General features: G+C 41.0%; 1 protein-coding gene across 1 annotated transcript in view; it reads left to right on the top strand.

Annotated features, from left to right (window-relative positions):
- The window catches only part of LOC140714444 (lactase/phlorizin hydrolase-like), a 94,934-nt gene that overhangs the window by 66,628 nt on the left and 14,343 nt on the right, over positions 1 to 13,963 (top strand). Inside the window, exons 11-12 of the mRNA XM_073025745.1 lie at positions 518 to 716; positions 11,422 to 11,624. Coding sequence (XP_072881846.1) covers positions 518 to 716; positions 11,422 to 11,624 — 402 coding nt within the window. The remainder of the gene's footprint in view (positions 1 to 517; positions 717 to 11,421; positions 11,625 to 13,963) is intronic.

Below are 13,963 nucleotides of genomic sequence, written 5' to 3'. Positions count from 1 at the left end.
TTTTAGCTAGCTCGGCACAGTATTGTGGGCTGAATGGCCTGTTCCTGTGCTGTCCTGTTGAATGTAACCACTGATTGCTGCTTGGTAAATGATGCAACTGTGCATTTTTCTTGTCTCTGCAACAGATGGACATTTAAGTGAAATACGAAGTGATTATTCTCTGTCGAGTGACTCAGTCATACTGACAACATGGTACACAAGCATAAAACAAAGAAAATCAAATTTAAAAATTTATTTTATGATATGAATGATGACCTTTAATATACAGAACCTGGTTTCAGTAAAATCTAACAATACTAATGACTATTAATATCATCTGATTTCAATAACTTACTCAAAAGAAGTTATTTTATTTGCTGGGTTTGTCAGTATGTGATAATGGTTTGCTCCTGACTCATAATGACAAAATATGGAGAACATTTTTAGCAGTAAAATGACAACATAAAATTTAGCTTAAGACTGTTAAAATGTTAAAGACAATGGTAATCAATCTGATATTTGCCTTTTTTATCCACAGGTTACACTTTATCACTGGGATTTGCCCCAAGCACTGCAAGATGTTGGTGGTTGGGAAAATAGCAGCACAATTGATCGATTTGTCGAATATGCTGATTTCTGTTTTCAAAGATTAGGCGATAAAGTGAAGTTTTGGATAACATTAAACGAGCCATACAATACAGCACTTATGGGATATGGCTATGGTACTGCAGCGCCAGGTAATGTGTATACAAACACACATGCACATTACTGCCTAAACACCACACTTTCTCAAAAAAAACTTAAGTAATAACTTTCTCAAACTGTATTTCTGTTTTTGAATACTTTTGTCTCCAATTGATGCCAGTAGCCAATAATGTCATTGGGCATATTGTGTGGGAACCTAGTAATCCCCTTGAATAATTCACTTCTAAACCATGTAGGATATGGGTTTTATATATCCAAACACAACAACATTTAGACTGTGTTAGACAGTTCAAGTAGCAAGATTGCAAGCACCATTGTGGGGTTATTTAAAGTATTTATCTCTAATAGATACTATCTACTACCTTTATGATTGTTAATTTTGAAGTATAATTATTCCATAAGACCATTAGACTATAAAATATAGAAACAAAATTAGGCCACCCAGCCCATCAAATCTGCTCTTCCATTCCATCATGGCTGATTTATTATCCCTCTCAACCCCATTCTCCTGCCTTCTCCCCATGAACCTTGATGCCATAACTAACTCTCAACCTCCGCTTTAAATATAATGTCTGGGTCTCCACAGCCATCTGTGCAATAAATTCCACAGATTCCCAAACCTCTAGCTAAAAAAATACTTCTCATCTCTGTTCTAAATCAACGTCCCTCTATTCTGAGGATATGCCCTCTGGTCCTAGGCTCCCCCACTATAGGAAATGTCCTCTCCACATCCAATCTATCTAGGCCTTTCAATATTCAATAGGTTTCAATGAGATTCCTTCCCCCCACCACCATCCTAATTCTTCCAAATTCCAGTGAGTACAGGCCCAGAGCCATCAAATGCTCCTCATTAGTTAATCCTTTTATTCCCAGAATTATTCTTGTAAATGTCTTCTCAACTCTCTCCAAACCTAGCACGTTTTTTTAGAAAAGGGGCCCAAACCTGCTCACAATACTCCAAGTGTGGCCTGATCAATGCCTTACTCAACCTGCAAACTAACCTTTAGGGAATCCTGCAGGAGGATTCTCAAGTTCCTTTGCACCTGTGATTTTTGAATTTTATTGCCATTTAGAAAATAGTCAACACCTTTATACCTTCTACCAATTGCTGTTAAGCCCTCTTGCATGGCATATTGTCAAAGGTCTTCTGAAAATTCAAATAAGAGACCTCCATTGACTTCCTTTTGTCTATCCTTTCTGTCATTTCGTCAGAGAATTCCAATGGATCTGTCAGGCAAGATTTTCCCCTGAGGAAACCATGTTGACTAAGGCCTATTTTAACATGTGCCTTCAGTCGCCTGACACCTCATCCTTAATAATCGACTCCAACATCTTCCCAACCACTGAAGTCAGGCTAACTGGCCTATAGTTTAATTTCTTCTGCCTTCCTCCCTTCTTAAAGAGTGGAGTGACATTTGGAATTCTTACAGTTCTCTGGAACCATTCCACAATCTAGTTACTCTAGAAAATCATTACTAATGCCTCCACAATCTCTTCAGCCACCTCTTTCAGAACCCTGGGGTGTAGTCCATCTGACTGAGGTAACTTATCTACCTTCAGACCTTCTCCTTGGTAACAGCAATTACACTCATTCTGCTCCTTGACAGTCTCAAATTTCTGGCATGCTAGTAGTGTCTTCCACAGTGACGACAGATGTAAAATACTTATTCAGTTTATCCATCAGTTTTTTGACCCCATTACTACCTCTCTCCTTGGGCAGGTGGGGCTCATCAGCCTTAGCTGGCAGCCCACCTAAGAGAAGGAAATCTCTGATTTTAAATCTCTGCTGCCTTGCGGCCATACGCACCCATGGGAAAGACTTCAGGAGTAAACCCCGAGAAAGAAATCCAGGGCTGGGGTCCCTAAGGCAGTTTGATGTTGTTTACAACTTCACTCTGGCAACCTCTGCGACAACACTGGTGCCAAGTTGTATCGACGCTTGCCCTTCCCTTGGACTACATCAGTGACGTGGAGAGGGGGAACCCGCTGCATGGGCAACAGCCGGTTCTTCAAATCTTCCCACCCAGGCTTGTGCCCTGGAGAGGACACAGTCCACCAGAGGCACAAATCCATGATCCCCTGGGATTGACAGCTGCCGTCTACTATTACCTCTCCAGTGTCATTTTCCAGCAGTCCAATATCTGTTCTCATCTCCCTTTACTCATTTTATTTCTGAAAAGTTTTGGTATCCTCTGTGATATTAATGACCAGCTTACCTTTAGATTTAATCTTTTCTCTACTTACGTTTTTTTAGTTGCCTTCTGTTGGTTTTTAAAAGAATCAGAATCAGGTTTATTATCACCAACATGTGCTGTGAAAGTTGTTAACCTAGCTGCTGCAGTACGATGATAATATAGAAAGAATAAATCAATAAGTGAATCAATTACAGTAAGTATATATATGTATATTAAATAGTTGCTCTTCCTCATTCGCTGAGTATGTGCCTTCAGGTTTCCTGATGGTAACAGTGAGAAGAGGGCATGTCCCAGGTGATTGGGGTCCTTAATAATGGATGCCACTTTTCTGAGGCACCGTTCCTTGAAAATGTCTTTGGTACTACAAAGATGGAGCTGACAAATTTTACAACTTACTGTAGTTCCTTTCAGTCCTGAGCAGTAGCCAAACCTCCAACCCCACAACCCCTATACCAGACAGCTTCCCGATCACTAACCTCCCACTAATTTTCCAATACATGCCCTTTCTTTTGCTTTTATGCTCTCTTTGACTTGCCTTGTTGTCCACAGTTGCCTCATCCTCCCTTTAGAACACTTTTTCACCTTTGGGATGTGTCTATCTTGCACCTTACATAAGAACATAAGAAACAGGAGCCATCTGGCCCGTTGAGGGTGCTCCACCATACAATATGATCATGGCTGATCTTTCCATGGACTCCTCTCCACCTATCTGCCTTTTCCCCATAACCCTTCATTCAGCTTCTACGCAAAAAATCTGTCCAACCTTGTCTTAAATATATTTACTGAGGTAGCCTCCACTGCTTCATTGGGCAGAGAATTCCACAGATTCACCGCTCTCTGGGAAAAGTAGTTCCTCCTCATCTCCATCCTAAATTTACTCCCCTGAATCTTGAGGCTATGTCCCCTCATTCTAGTCTCACCTACCAGTGGAAACAACTTTCCTGCCTTTAACTTATCCACACTTTTCATAATTTTATATATTTCTATAAGATCTCCTCTCATTCTTCTGAATTCCGGTGAGTACAAACCCAGGCAACTCAATCTCTCCCCATAGTCTAAACCCCTCATCTCTGGAATCAACCTGGTGAACCTCCGCTGCACTGCCTCTCCAAAGCCAGTATATCCTTCAAGTAAGGAGACCAGAACTGCATGCAGTACTGCAATTGCGGCCTCACCACTACCCTGTAAAGTTGCAGCATAACCTCCCTGCTCTTAAATTCAATCCGGTGAAGGTCCCCCTCAAATTCAGCTCTAACCTGTCCTTTTTGTACAGGTCATATCTTCCCCAGAAGAGTTCCCAATGATTCAGAAATCTAGCAATGATGGCCTGCTCCACCTGCAAGCCAACCTTTTGCCGTTCATGCACAAACACTCCCAAGTCCCTCTGCACAGCAGCATGCTGCAATCTTTTACCATTTAAATAATAATCTGATCTTCCATCTTTCCTTCCAAAGTGGATGACATTGTATTTACCAATGTTACCAACTCCATCTGCTAGACCCTTATCCATTCACTTAACCTATCTATATCCTTCTGCAGACTCTCTGTATCCTCTGCACAATTTGCTTTTCCACTCAATTTAGTGTCATCAGCAAACTTAGATACTCTACACTCAGTCCCCTATTCCAGATTGTTAATGTATATTGTGAACAGTTGCAGGCCCAGCACTGACTCCTGGGGCACACTGCTCACCGTTGATTGATGACCAGAGAAACACCCATGTATCCCCACTCTCTGCTTTCTACTGGCTAACCAATCCTCTATCTATGCTAATGAATCACCCCCAACTCTATGTATCCTTATCTTGCCTTCCAAATTACCGCCAGAAACTCATTGCTGTTTTGCCATCATCCCTGCTATTGTCCCCTTCCAATCAACTTTGGCCAGATCCTCTTTCTCATGCCTCTGGAATTCCCTTTACTCCTCTGTAGTAATGATACATCCAATTTCATCTTCTCCTTCTCAGACTGTAAGGTGAATTATACCATATTATGATCACTGTTTCCTAAGGGTTCCTTTACTTTAAGCTCCCTAAACAAATCTAGTTCATTACACAACACCCAATTCAGAATAACTGATTCCCTGGTGGGCTTAACCACAAGTTCTCTAAAAGGTCATCTCATAGGTATTCTACAAATTCCCTCTCTTGGGATCCAGCACCAATCTGATTTTCCCAATCTACTTACATATTGAAATTCACCATGACTATTAAGGCAGTGCTCTTATTGCATGTCTTGTCTTTCCCATTGAAATATATATCTCATATCTTACTGTTTGGGTGCCTGAATGTAACTCCCTTCAAGGTGCTTTTACCTTAACAGTTTCTTAACTCTATCCACAAGGATTTTACATCTTTTGATCCTATGTCACCACTTTCTAAGAATTTTACTTCAATTTTTACTAACAGACCCACTCCACCTTCTCTGCCTACCTGCCTGTCCTATTGATACAAGGTGTACCCTTGGATGTAAAGCTCCTAACTATGATCTTCTTTCAGCTCAGTAATGCCCACACGTCACCTGTCTATCTCTAACTGCTCTACAAGATCATTGACCTTATTCCGTACAATGCGTGCATTCCGATATAACATCTGCAGAGCTGTCTACGTCACCTGTTTCAATCTTGCCCTCATCTTACACTTCAACTCATCCCACTGACTGCAGCTTTGCCCCATCATCTGCCTGTCCTTCCTCACAGTCTCACCACACACTGCATCGCCTCGTATACCAATTGCCCCATCTTCAGCCCTATCACTCCAATTCCCACCCCCTTCCCAAATTTGTTTAAACCAGGGGTTCCCAACCTGGGGTGCCTGCACCCCAGGGGGTGCAAGATGGAATTTCAAGGGGTGCGACAAAGAGTGGCTTGTGTCCTTGAGTGACGAGTCACAAGTCATCACTCAGCCAGCTGCCAGCGTGCCTTGAGAAGTGGTAGTAACGTTTGTCCCAAGCACACTCCAACTCATCACATTAGTGAGGTATGTCAATGATGGTGCTGTGAAGGAAGATTTCCTGTTTTGTTAAGATCTAAAAACAAACACAACTGCAAAGGATGTGATACAACTGGTGAAAGACTTCTTTGCCAAACATGATTTAGATATCAAAGTCATTGGTTCTGTTTGCACTGACGGGGCACCTGCAATGTTTGGAAATAAATCTGGCTTTTCTGCGTTGATGAAAAAGGAGATTCCAGACTTGCAAGTTACCCATTTTTTTCTTCATCGGCATGCTTTGGCATTAAAAACATTGCCTCCAAATTTGAAGAAAATCCTTGATACTTGTGTGAAGGTCATCAACTGGATCGGGGGCGTGCTTTGAACCATCACATCTTCAAATCATTTTGTGAGGATCTGGGAAGTGAGCATTCAGCTTTGCTTTTCCACACAGAAGTCCTTTGGTTGTCACGAGGACAAGCTTTAACCCGCTTCTTTGAGATGTGGGAAGAAATCAAAGTTTTTCTGGAGGAGCGTGAATGTGATCTAGATGGGGCAATGGAATCACAGGAATTCACCCAAATACTGGCTTAGCTGATATTTTCACTTGTATGAATGACCTGAGTGTTTCTCTTCAAGGAAAAGGGATAAACATATTGAAGGTTTGTGAAAAGTTGAATGCCTTCAAAGAAAAGTTACGTCTTTGGCGTCGAAAGATGGAAAGAGGCAGTCTCTCAAATTTTCCTTCACTAGGAGAGATGGTTGATGATGCTAGATCCATAACTCCTACTGTGCGTGAAGAAATTGTGGCTCATTTGGAAATGCTGTCAGAATCGTTTGATGGATATTTTGCTGCTGGAGACCTGAAGATTTCAGAAGAATGGATCATGAATCCATATTCCTACAATTTGGAGAAAATGTCAGATGATGAAGAGCTGAAGGAAGATCTTATTGATTTGCAGACAAATCGAGCTCTTGAAATGCAATTTGAAAGCAAGACTTTGGAGGAGTTTTGGTGTGCAGCACTGGATATGTTCCCAAGACTTGGTGGAAAAGCACTCCGTGTCCTCATTCCATTTGCAACAACATACTTGTGTGAATCTGGGTTCAGTTCTCTTTTGTCAATCAAGACAAAATCTAGGAATCACTTGAATCCACAGGCAGACCTGCGGATCACAGTCAGCAAGAAAGTTCCACATTTTGACCAAATCATGAATCAGAAGCAGGAGCAAAGAAGTCATTGAATTTTATGTTCACAATTGGGATTGATTTTACTGTTTACAATTTTTTCTGAATAAATTAGAATCTAATTGCTCAATTTATATTTGCATTTTATGCACTGAGTTAAAAGCTTATTTTTTTAAGTTCAATTTGTTCACCCGCAGTATTGTATGTGGTTCAATTTGTGGTTCAAAAATTAGAAATTAGACTTCTTCATCTTCAAATGTGATATTACTTTTGTAGGGGGTGCGAACATTGATCAAACATTTCCTAGGGGTGTGGGGCATAGAAAAGTTTGGGAACCACTGGTTTAAACCCTCCCCAACGTATCTAGTAAAGACCTGCCTGCAAGGATATTGCCCCCCACTACAATATTCAGCTCTAACTTGTCCTTTCTGTACAGGTCATATTTTCCCCAGAAGAGTTCCCAATGATCCAGGAATCTGAAACCCTGCCTCCTGCACCACTTCCTCAGCCACTCATCCATCTGTACCATCATCCTATTCCTGCCCTGACTAGCATGTGGTACTAGGAGTAATCCAGAGATTGCTACCTTGGAGATCCTGCTCCTCAGCCTCTTCCCTAACTCCCTGACTCATTGCTCAGTTATTCAGTGTACGATTCACTAATCGTTCTAAAGCTGTTGGAAAAAACTGAAGTGTTTCCCTGTTCTGCCACCCTCACGTTTATAGAAGAGTAGAATATTGTTGTGGAATCTAATGCTTCGATTGATCAGGGTTGTTGCAGAAACTCTGCAGACTTCTCCATTTCTCATCTGCATATTAAGCAACATTGGCACGTGTATATTTTAATTGAAGCTATAGCAGGTTAAATTCAATTAGTTCTACAGTTTGTTTCAAAACAACTTTCCACCAAGGTGCTGATGAGTTTTTTTTAAAGGACTTGGGACACATTTCTACACAGGATTTCCAGATACAGAGTAATGAGCTGGGAGATTTGTTATCTCTGAGTTTATGGAGATCGTGGTTGTGATTCATGTGGATGACGTTAGTGTAATTAGCTCTATCGAGGTGCCCACCTGAAGCAGTAATAACAAAAACACTGATAGATGGAGCTGAGTAAAAGGAAAATACACATCTCAAAGAGTCAAATTCTCATGTCAACTCAAATTTCCAAACAACTAAGTAGTTTACTTAATTTCTCCAGAACAGACAGTGTAGCTAATGAATACTTAATAGTTCATTCATTTTGATTGCATCGTACCTGACACCACTGGAAAATCAAATCTCCCAATGCAATTTTATACATAAAGTTAGACTTTAGAGAATTTAGCAGGTATTTAGCAATCCATAGACCAGGACTAACAATCCATGGACCTTTTTAAGTTCAACATATCTTATTACTAATAACTTCAGAAGCAACTGGATTTGGAAGAAACCCAACTGTAGAGATTAGGCCAACAAAGAGGCGATCATGGGAGGCAACAAAGCAGCTATGGGATTGCTTCAAGATGGTGGGCTGGGTCGTGTTGAAGGACTCAGCTGGGGATCTGAATAAGTACATCATGGGTTGCCATTAAATCATTCAGTCTCCCACAACCGTGAGATTTGCAAACTGCTGAGGGCCAGATCCAAGGCATTTAAGTCTGGTGACTAAGAAAGTTACAAGAGATCCAGGTACCATCTCCGGAATGTATGTCACAAGTGAAGTGGCAATTCTGGACTAAACTGGAATCAATGAAGGATGCTGAACAGTTGTGGCAGTGCTTGAATACCGTCACCTCTTATAAAACAAAATCAAGCAACGTAGGCAACACTAGGGCTTCGCTTCCAGATGAGTTCAATGCCTTCTATGCTCACTTTGACCGTCAAAATGTGGAGGAACCACCATGAACTGCCACAGCCCCCCAACAATCCTGTGATATCAGTCTCCAAGGCCGATATGCAAGCACCCTTCAGGAGGGAGAACCCATGAGAAACATCCAGCCTAGACGGGGCACCTGGCCAGGTACTAAAGACCTGTGCTGATCAGCTTTCTGGAGTGTTCACTGAGATCTTTAACCTCTCGCTTCAGCAGTCTGAGGTACCCACCTGCTTCAAACAGGTGACTAAGAAGAACTGGTTAACCTGCCCCAATGACAGTCATCCAGTAGTACTTACATCCACTATGATAAAGTGTTTTGAGAGGTTGGTGATGAAACATATCAACTTCTGCATGAGAAGTGAATTAGATCCACTCCAATTTGGCTACCAGCAAAGCAGGTCTCATTGGCTCTTCACTAAACCCTGGAACATCTGAACATCAGGGTGCTCCTTATCGACTACAGTGCGGCAGTCAATACCATCATCCCCTCAAAGCTAATCAATAATCATCAAGACCTTGGCCTCAATACAATTGGACCCTCAATTTCCTCACTCCCCAAACAGTTCAGATTGGCGACACCATCTCCTCCACGATCTCCATTAGCACAGGAGAACCACGCGGCTGAGTGCTTCACCCCCTGCTCTACTCACTTTACACCCATGACTGTGTGGCTGAGCACAGCTTCAATACCAGATTCAAGTTTGAAAATGGCGTAGGCTGAATCAAAGATGGTGTCGAATCAGCGTACAGGAAGGAGACTGAAATTCTGGCTGAGTGGTGCCAGGCATTCTTATTCATTGTCAGCAAAACAAAGGAGCTGATTATTGAATTCAGGAGGAAGAAACCAGACTTCCACCCACAAGTTCTCATCAGAGGATCAGAGGTGGAGAGGGTTAGCACCTTTACTTCTTTAGGAGACTGCAAAGATTTGGCATGGCATCTAATACTTCAACAAACTTCTATAGATGCGTGATGGAGAGTATATTGAATGGCTGCATCTCAGCATGGTATGGAAACAACAATGCCCTTGAACAGAAAATCATACAAAAAGTAATGGATACGCCCAGTCCATCACGGCTAAAGCCCTCTCCACCATTGAGCCCAGCTACATGTAACATTGTCACTAGAAAGCAGCATCCGTCGTCAACGATCTCCACCACACTGGACATGCTCTCTTCTCACTGCTGCCATCAGGAAGAAGGTACAGGAGCCTCAGAACTCTCACCACCAGGTTCAGGAACAGTTATTGCCAGTCAGCCACCAGGCTCCTGTGCCAAAGGAGATAACTTCACTCAACTTCATTTACCCCATCATTGAAATGTTCCCACATCCTGTGGTCTCACTTTCAAGGAATTCTCATCTCATGTTCTTGATATTTATTGCTTATTTATTTATTTATGATGATGATTATTTTATTATTTCTTTTTTTTCTTTCTTTTTGTTATTTGCAGTTTGTTGTATTTTGCACACTGGTTGAACACCCAAGTTAATGCGGTCTTTCATTGATTCTACTATGGTTATTATGGATTTATTGAGTATGCCTGCAAGAAAATGAATCTCAGGGTTGTATATGATGACACAAATGTACTTGGATAATAAATTTACTTTGAACTTATGTATACTAAGGTACATCAGGGTTGGAAACAGCCATCTGCTTTATTAACCCAGTCTAACTCCAGGCTCAATGTGAGAGCTTCTAGAATGGCCTTCAATTGTGCCATGCTCAAATACCAGTGCTCCAACAGAGAAATGGAAAGACCTGAAGGAAGTAGCTCCCTACCACATTGTCAATGGTAATGGTAATTGGGACTGGCAATAAAAATGCTAGCCTTACCAGCAGCATGATTCTAAATAAAAAGTTATAGAAGTTAGGGGCAAAACTATTACAGTACCAGTGACTCAGGTTTGATTCTGTCCCTGTTTTTTAAGGGGTTTCTCTCCATGACCACTTGGGTTTCCTCCCACATTCCAAATACACATGGGTTAGCAGGTTAATTGGTCACATGGGTGTAATTGGAAGGTATGGGCTCATTTGGCTGTAAGGGCCTGTAACCACACTATATCTCTAAATCTAATAAGGCAGCTTGAACTTCACTCATCATGCATGAAACCCATAGTATTTTCACACCTACATACTAAATTTCATTTCTTATTGACCTCAGTACAAATAAAATTAGGAGGGGTGTAAAAGCAACACTTGAGCTCTCACCGATTTGATTGCTTTTAAAACTTCAGTAAGCAAATGCTGTGTTTTTAATTTTCTGTAACATCACCAACTGCCTTAATTACAATAGTCATTTTAGATATAAAAATTCTGTTAATGTTCTCAAACCCCATCACACGCAGTTTCAATCACAAATTCATCATCACATAATGAACATACAGTATTTTGGAATGGGAATAAAATATATTCTGCTTCTGTAATTCAATCCTCTTAAGTCAATAGAAATAAATTTCTAGTCAGTACAACATGCAGTTATTAACAGACATTAATCTCTTTCCTAATTATTCCTAAAAGTATTAAGTGACTTTGGTTTAATAAATCATTCTTTCTTATGCTTGTAGGTATTGGCACAAGACTGGGCACGGCTCCGTATGTTGTTGCTCACAATCTAATCAAAGCTCATGCTGAAGTTTGGCATTTGTACAATGACACTTACAGATCGCAGCAGCATGGTCTCATTTCCATAACAATAAACTCTGACTGGGTTGAACCAAGAAATCCGTACAAACAAGAAGATGTGGATGCAGCAAATAGACATCTGATGGTGAGAAAGCAAGAATACTATTTGTTTGCCTCTTACTTACTGCAGATAAATACGTTGGACTTAATTAACAGAGGAGGAAATAAACTCCTTCTGTTCCTAATCACTGTTGAGTGATGGACCATATGTTTGGGTCAAATGCTTGTTATCATCCTCAGGCATTTATGAGCCTCTGCATCCAAAATTCAGCTATGCAGAAAGTAACAGATCCTTGACCAAGGGGTTTGGAGCCCGTGTCAGCAATGGTGTATCTGCTTGACCAGTCATAAGAAGGATCAAAGAGCAGCAGTGTCTAAACCAGGGAGGTTGGGTTGGCGCAGAGCAAATTTAAGGTAAACTTAGGTACGGAAACCAAAGTATGGGATCGTAAGAAAAAATTAGATAAAAAGAAAATGAAAAACATATAAATGTTGATTTAACAAATCTCCAACAGTAATGGAAATTGAAGGAAGGAGATGTGTCACAACTTCCCCGCCCCCCATTTCAATTATACAATATGGGTGATGCTGGCAGGACCAGAATTTCTAAAGGCAGATGTAAGCTGCCTTCATGAATGACTGGAATCTGCCCTGAGAGGTTACAAGGATACTTTAATTTCCCACAGCAAACAATGACATTGTTAGCTTCCTTATTACGTGCTAATTCTCAGCTTTTGGATGATATGCTCTTTAATGTTTCTTGACAAAATCAATTCCATGTTTTCCAACATTATAACTTCATTTGCCTGACCTCTGTTCATCCTTTTGAAATATGTCCTTACCTCCTCTTCACAACCTAATTTCCCAGTTAACTTTGTGGTCGCTCTCAGCATATTTTACAACCATAACTTCTGTGCTTTTCATCTGTCATTTACATAAATTGTTAAAAAGTTCAAAATTTCAAGTAACATTTATCATCAAAGTCTGTATGCAGTATATAGCCCTGAGATTCATTTTCCCACAGACAGCCTCAGAACAAAGTAACAGTATGGAACCCATTCAAAGAAAAACATCAAACCGCGAATGCACAAAAAAAGAACAAATTCCGCTAACAACAACAAAAAAAGCGAAAAGCACAGAATACAAACACCAGACCACAAATCATTGAACCAGTCCTGGCTTATTCACTTCCACTCAGTTCAGTTCAATCTGGCTCTGTGTCATTCATTAACTTCAGGCCACAGAGCCTGAGCAAAATCGCACAAAATAGCAACAAAAAAGGAGCGACCACAAACACACCATAATGTGAACTGTAGAGTCCAATACACGAACCATGTTGATTAAACCTTACCCAAGACCCAGGACTCCAGCAGTATCGAGTGAGGGGGACAGAGAGAGAGAGAGAGAGAGAGAGCATTCGAATGAAGGGACCTTCCTCTGGGAGCAGTGAATGAGAGGAAGAGAGAGACCACTCACACCCAGACACTTCCTCCTGTAGCAATGAGCGAGAGGCTGGTAGACAGCACTGTACACTCGCACACCTTCCGCTCTTGCCTCAATGATTTCAATCGTTCTCAATGCTTTAATCGCCAAGATCAGTGAGAAATGGCATCAATCATGGCCTCTCCAGGTTGCACACCTCACTCGAAACCTCATGGAACCCTCTCAGCGACAACCAAGTGCCAGATTGCTCAATCGACCCGAAAACATACCGATCACATGTCGATCACAGTCTCCAACAGCAGCAGAAACACATCTGAAAGAAAAAGAAGTGAAGGAGGTAGTTTTGTGAACTGTCTGGAGGATGTTGCCCTTGGTCGCATTGTTCACTGGTGCCACCTTCGCCCAATCCCAATCCTCACCAACCAATCTGTAGAATGTCTTCTATTATGTCTTCTATTTCTTTTATCCATACTGCCTCCTACACTGTGAAATTTTATTTTCTGCAATAATCCTTAATGTGGTATCTTATCAAATGCATCCACTTTGTCTACAATGCATCTTTCTTCAAAGAATATTAATTACATTTGATTTTCCTTTCACAAAACCATATTAACTATGCCCAACTGATTTTCCTAAATGAGGCTCTATAACATCTTTTAATAGCTTCTAACAATTTCTTCTTGATATGTAGTTAGAAAAGTGCTTCCTTCCTGCTTTCCATCTCCATCACTTTTTGATTACTGAGTTTAATTTTGCCATTTAAAAATTTTTCCAGTCTAATAGTACTTTTGCCCAAATCTAAGGAAGTTTGAAAAGTTAAACCCAACACGTCAGCTTTCTCACTAACACAGGAGATTCTGTAGTTGCTGGAAATCTGGAGTAATGCACACAAAATGCTGGAGGAGCTCAGCAGGTCAGGCAGCATCTATGGAAATGAATAAACAGTTGACGTTTTGAGCTGAGACCCATCTTCAGGACTGG

This window comes from Hemitrygon akajei, chromosome 2 (genome assembly GCF_048418815.1).
Source record: "Hemitrygon akajei chromosome 2, sHemAka1.3, whole genome shotgun sequence".
NCBI lineage: Eukaryota > Metazoa > Chordata > Chondrichthyes > Myliobatiformes > Dasyatidae > Hemitrygon > Hemitrygon akajei.
Note: the sequence above shows the minus strand (reverse complement) of the source record. Positions and strands in the feature narration are given on the sequence as shown.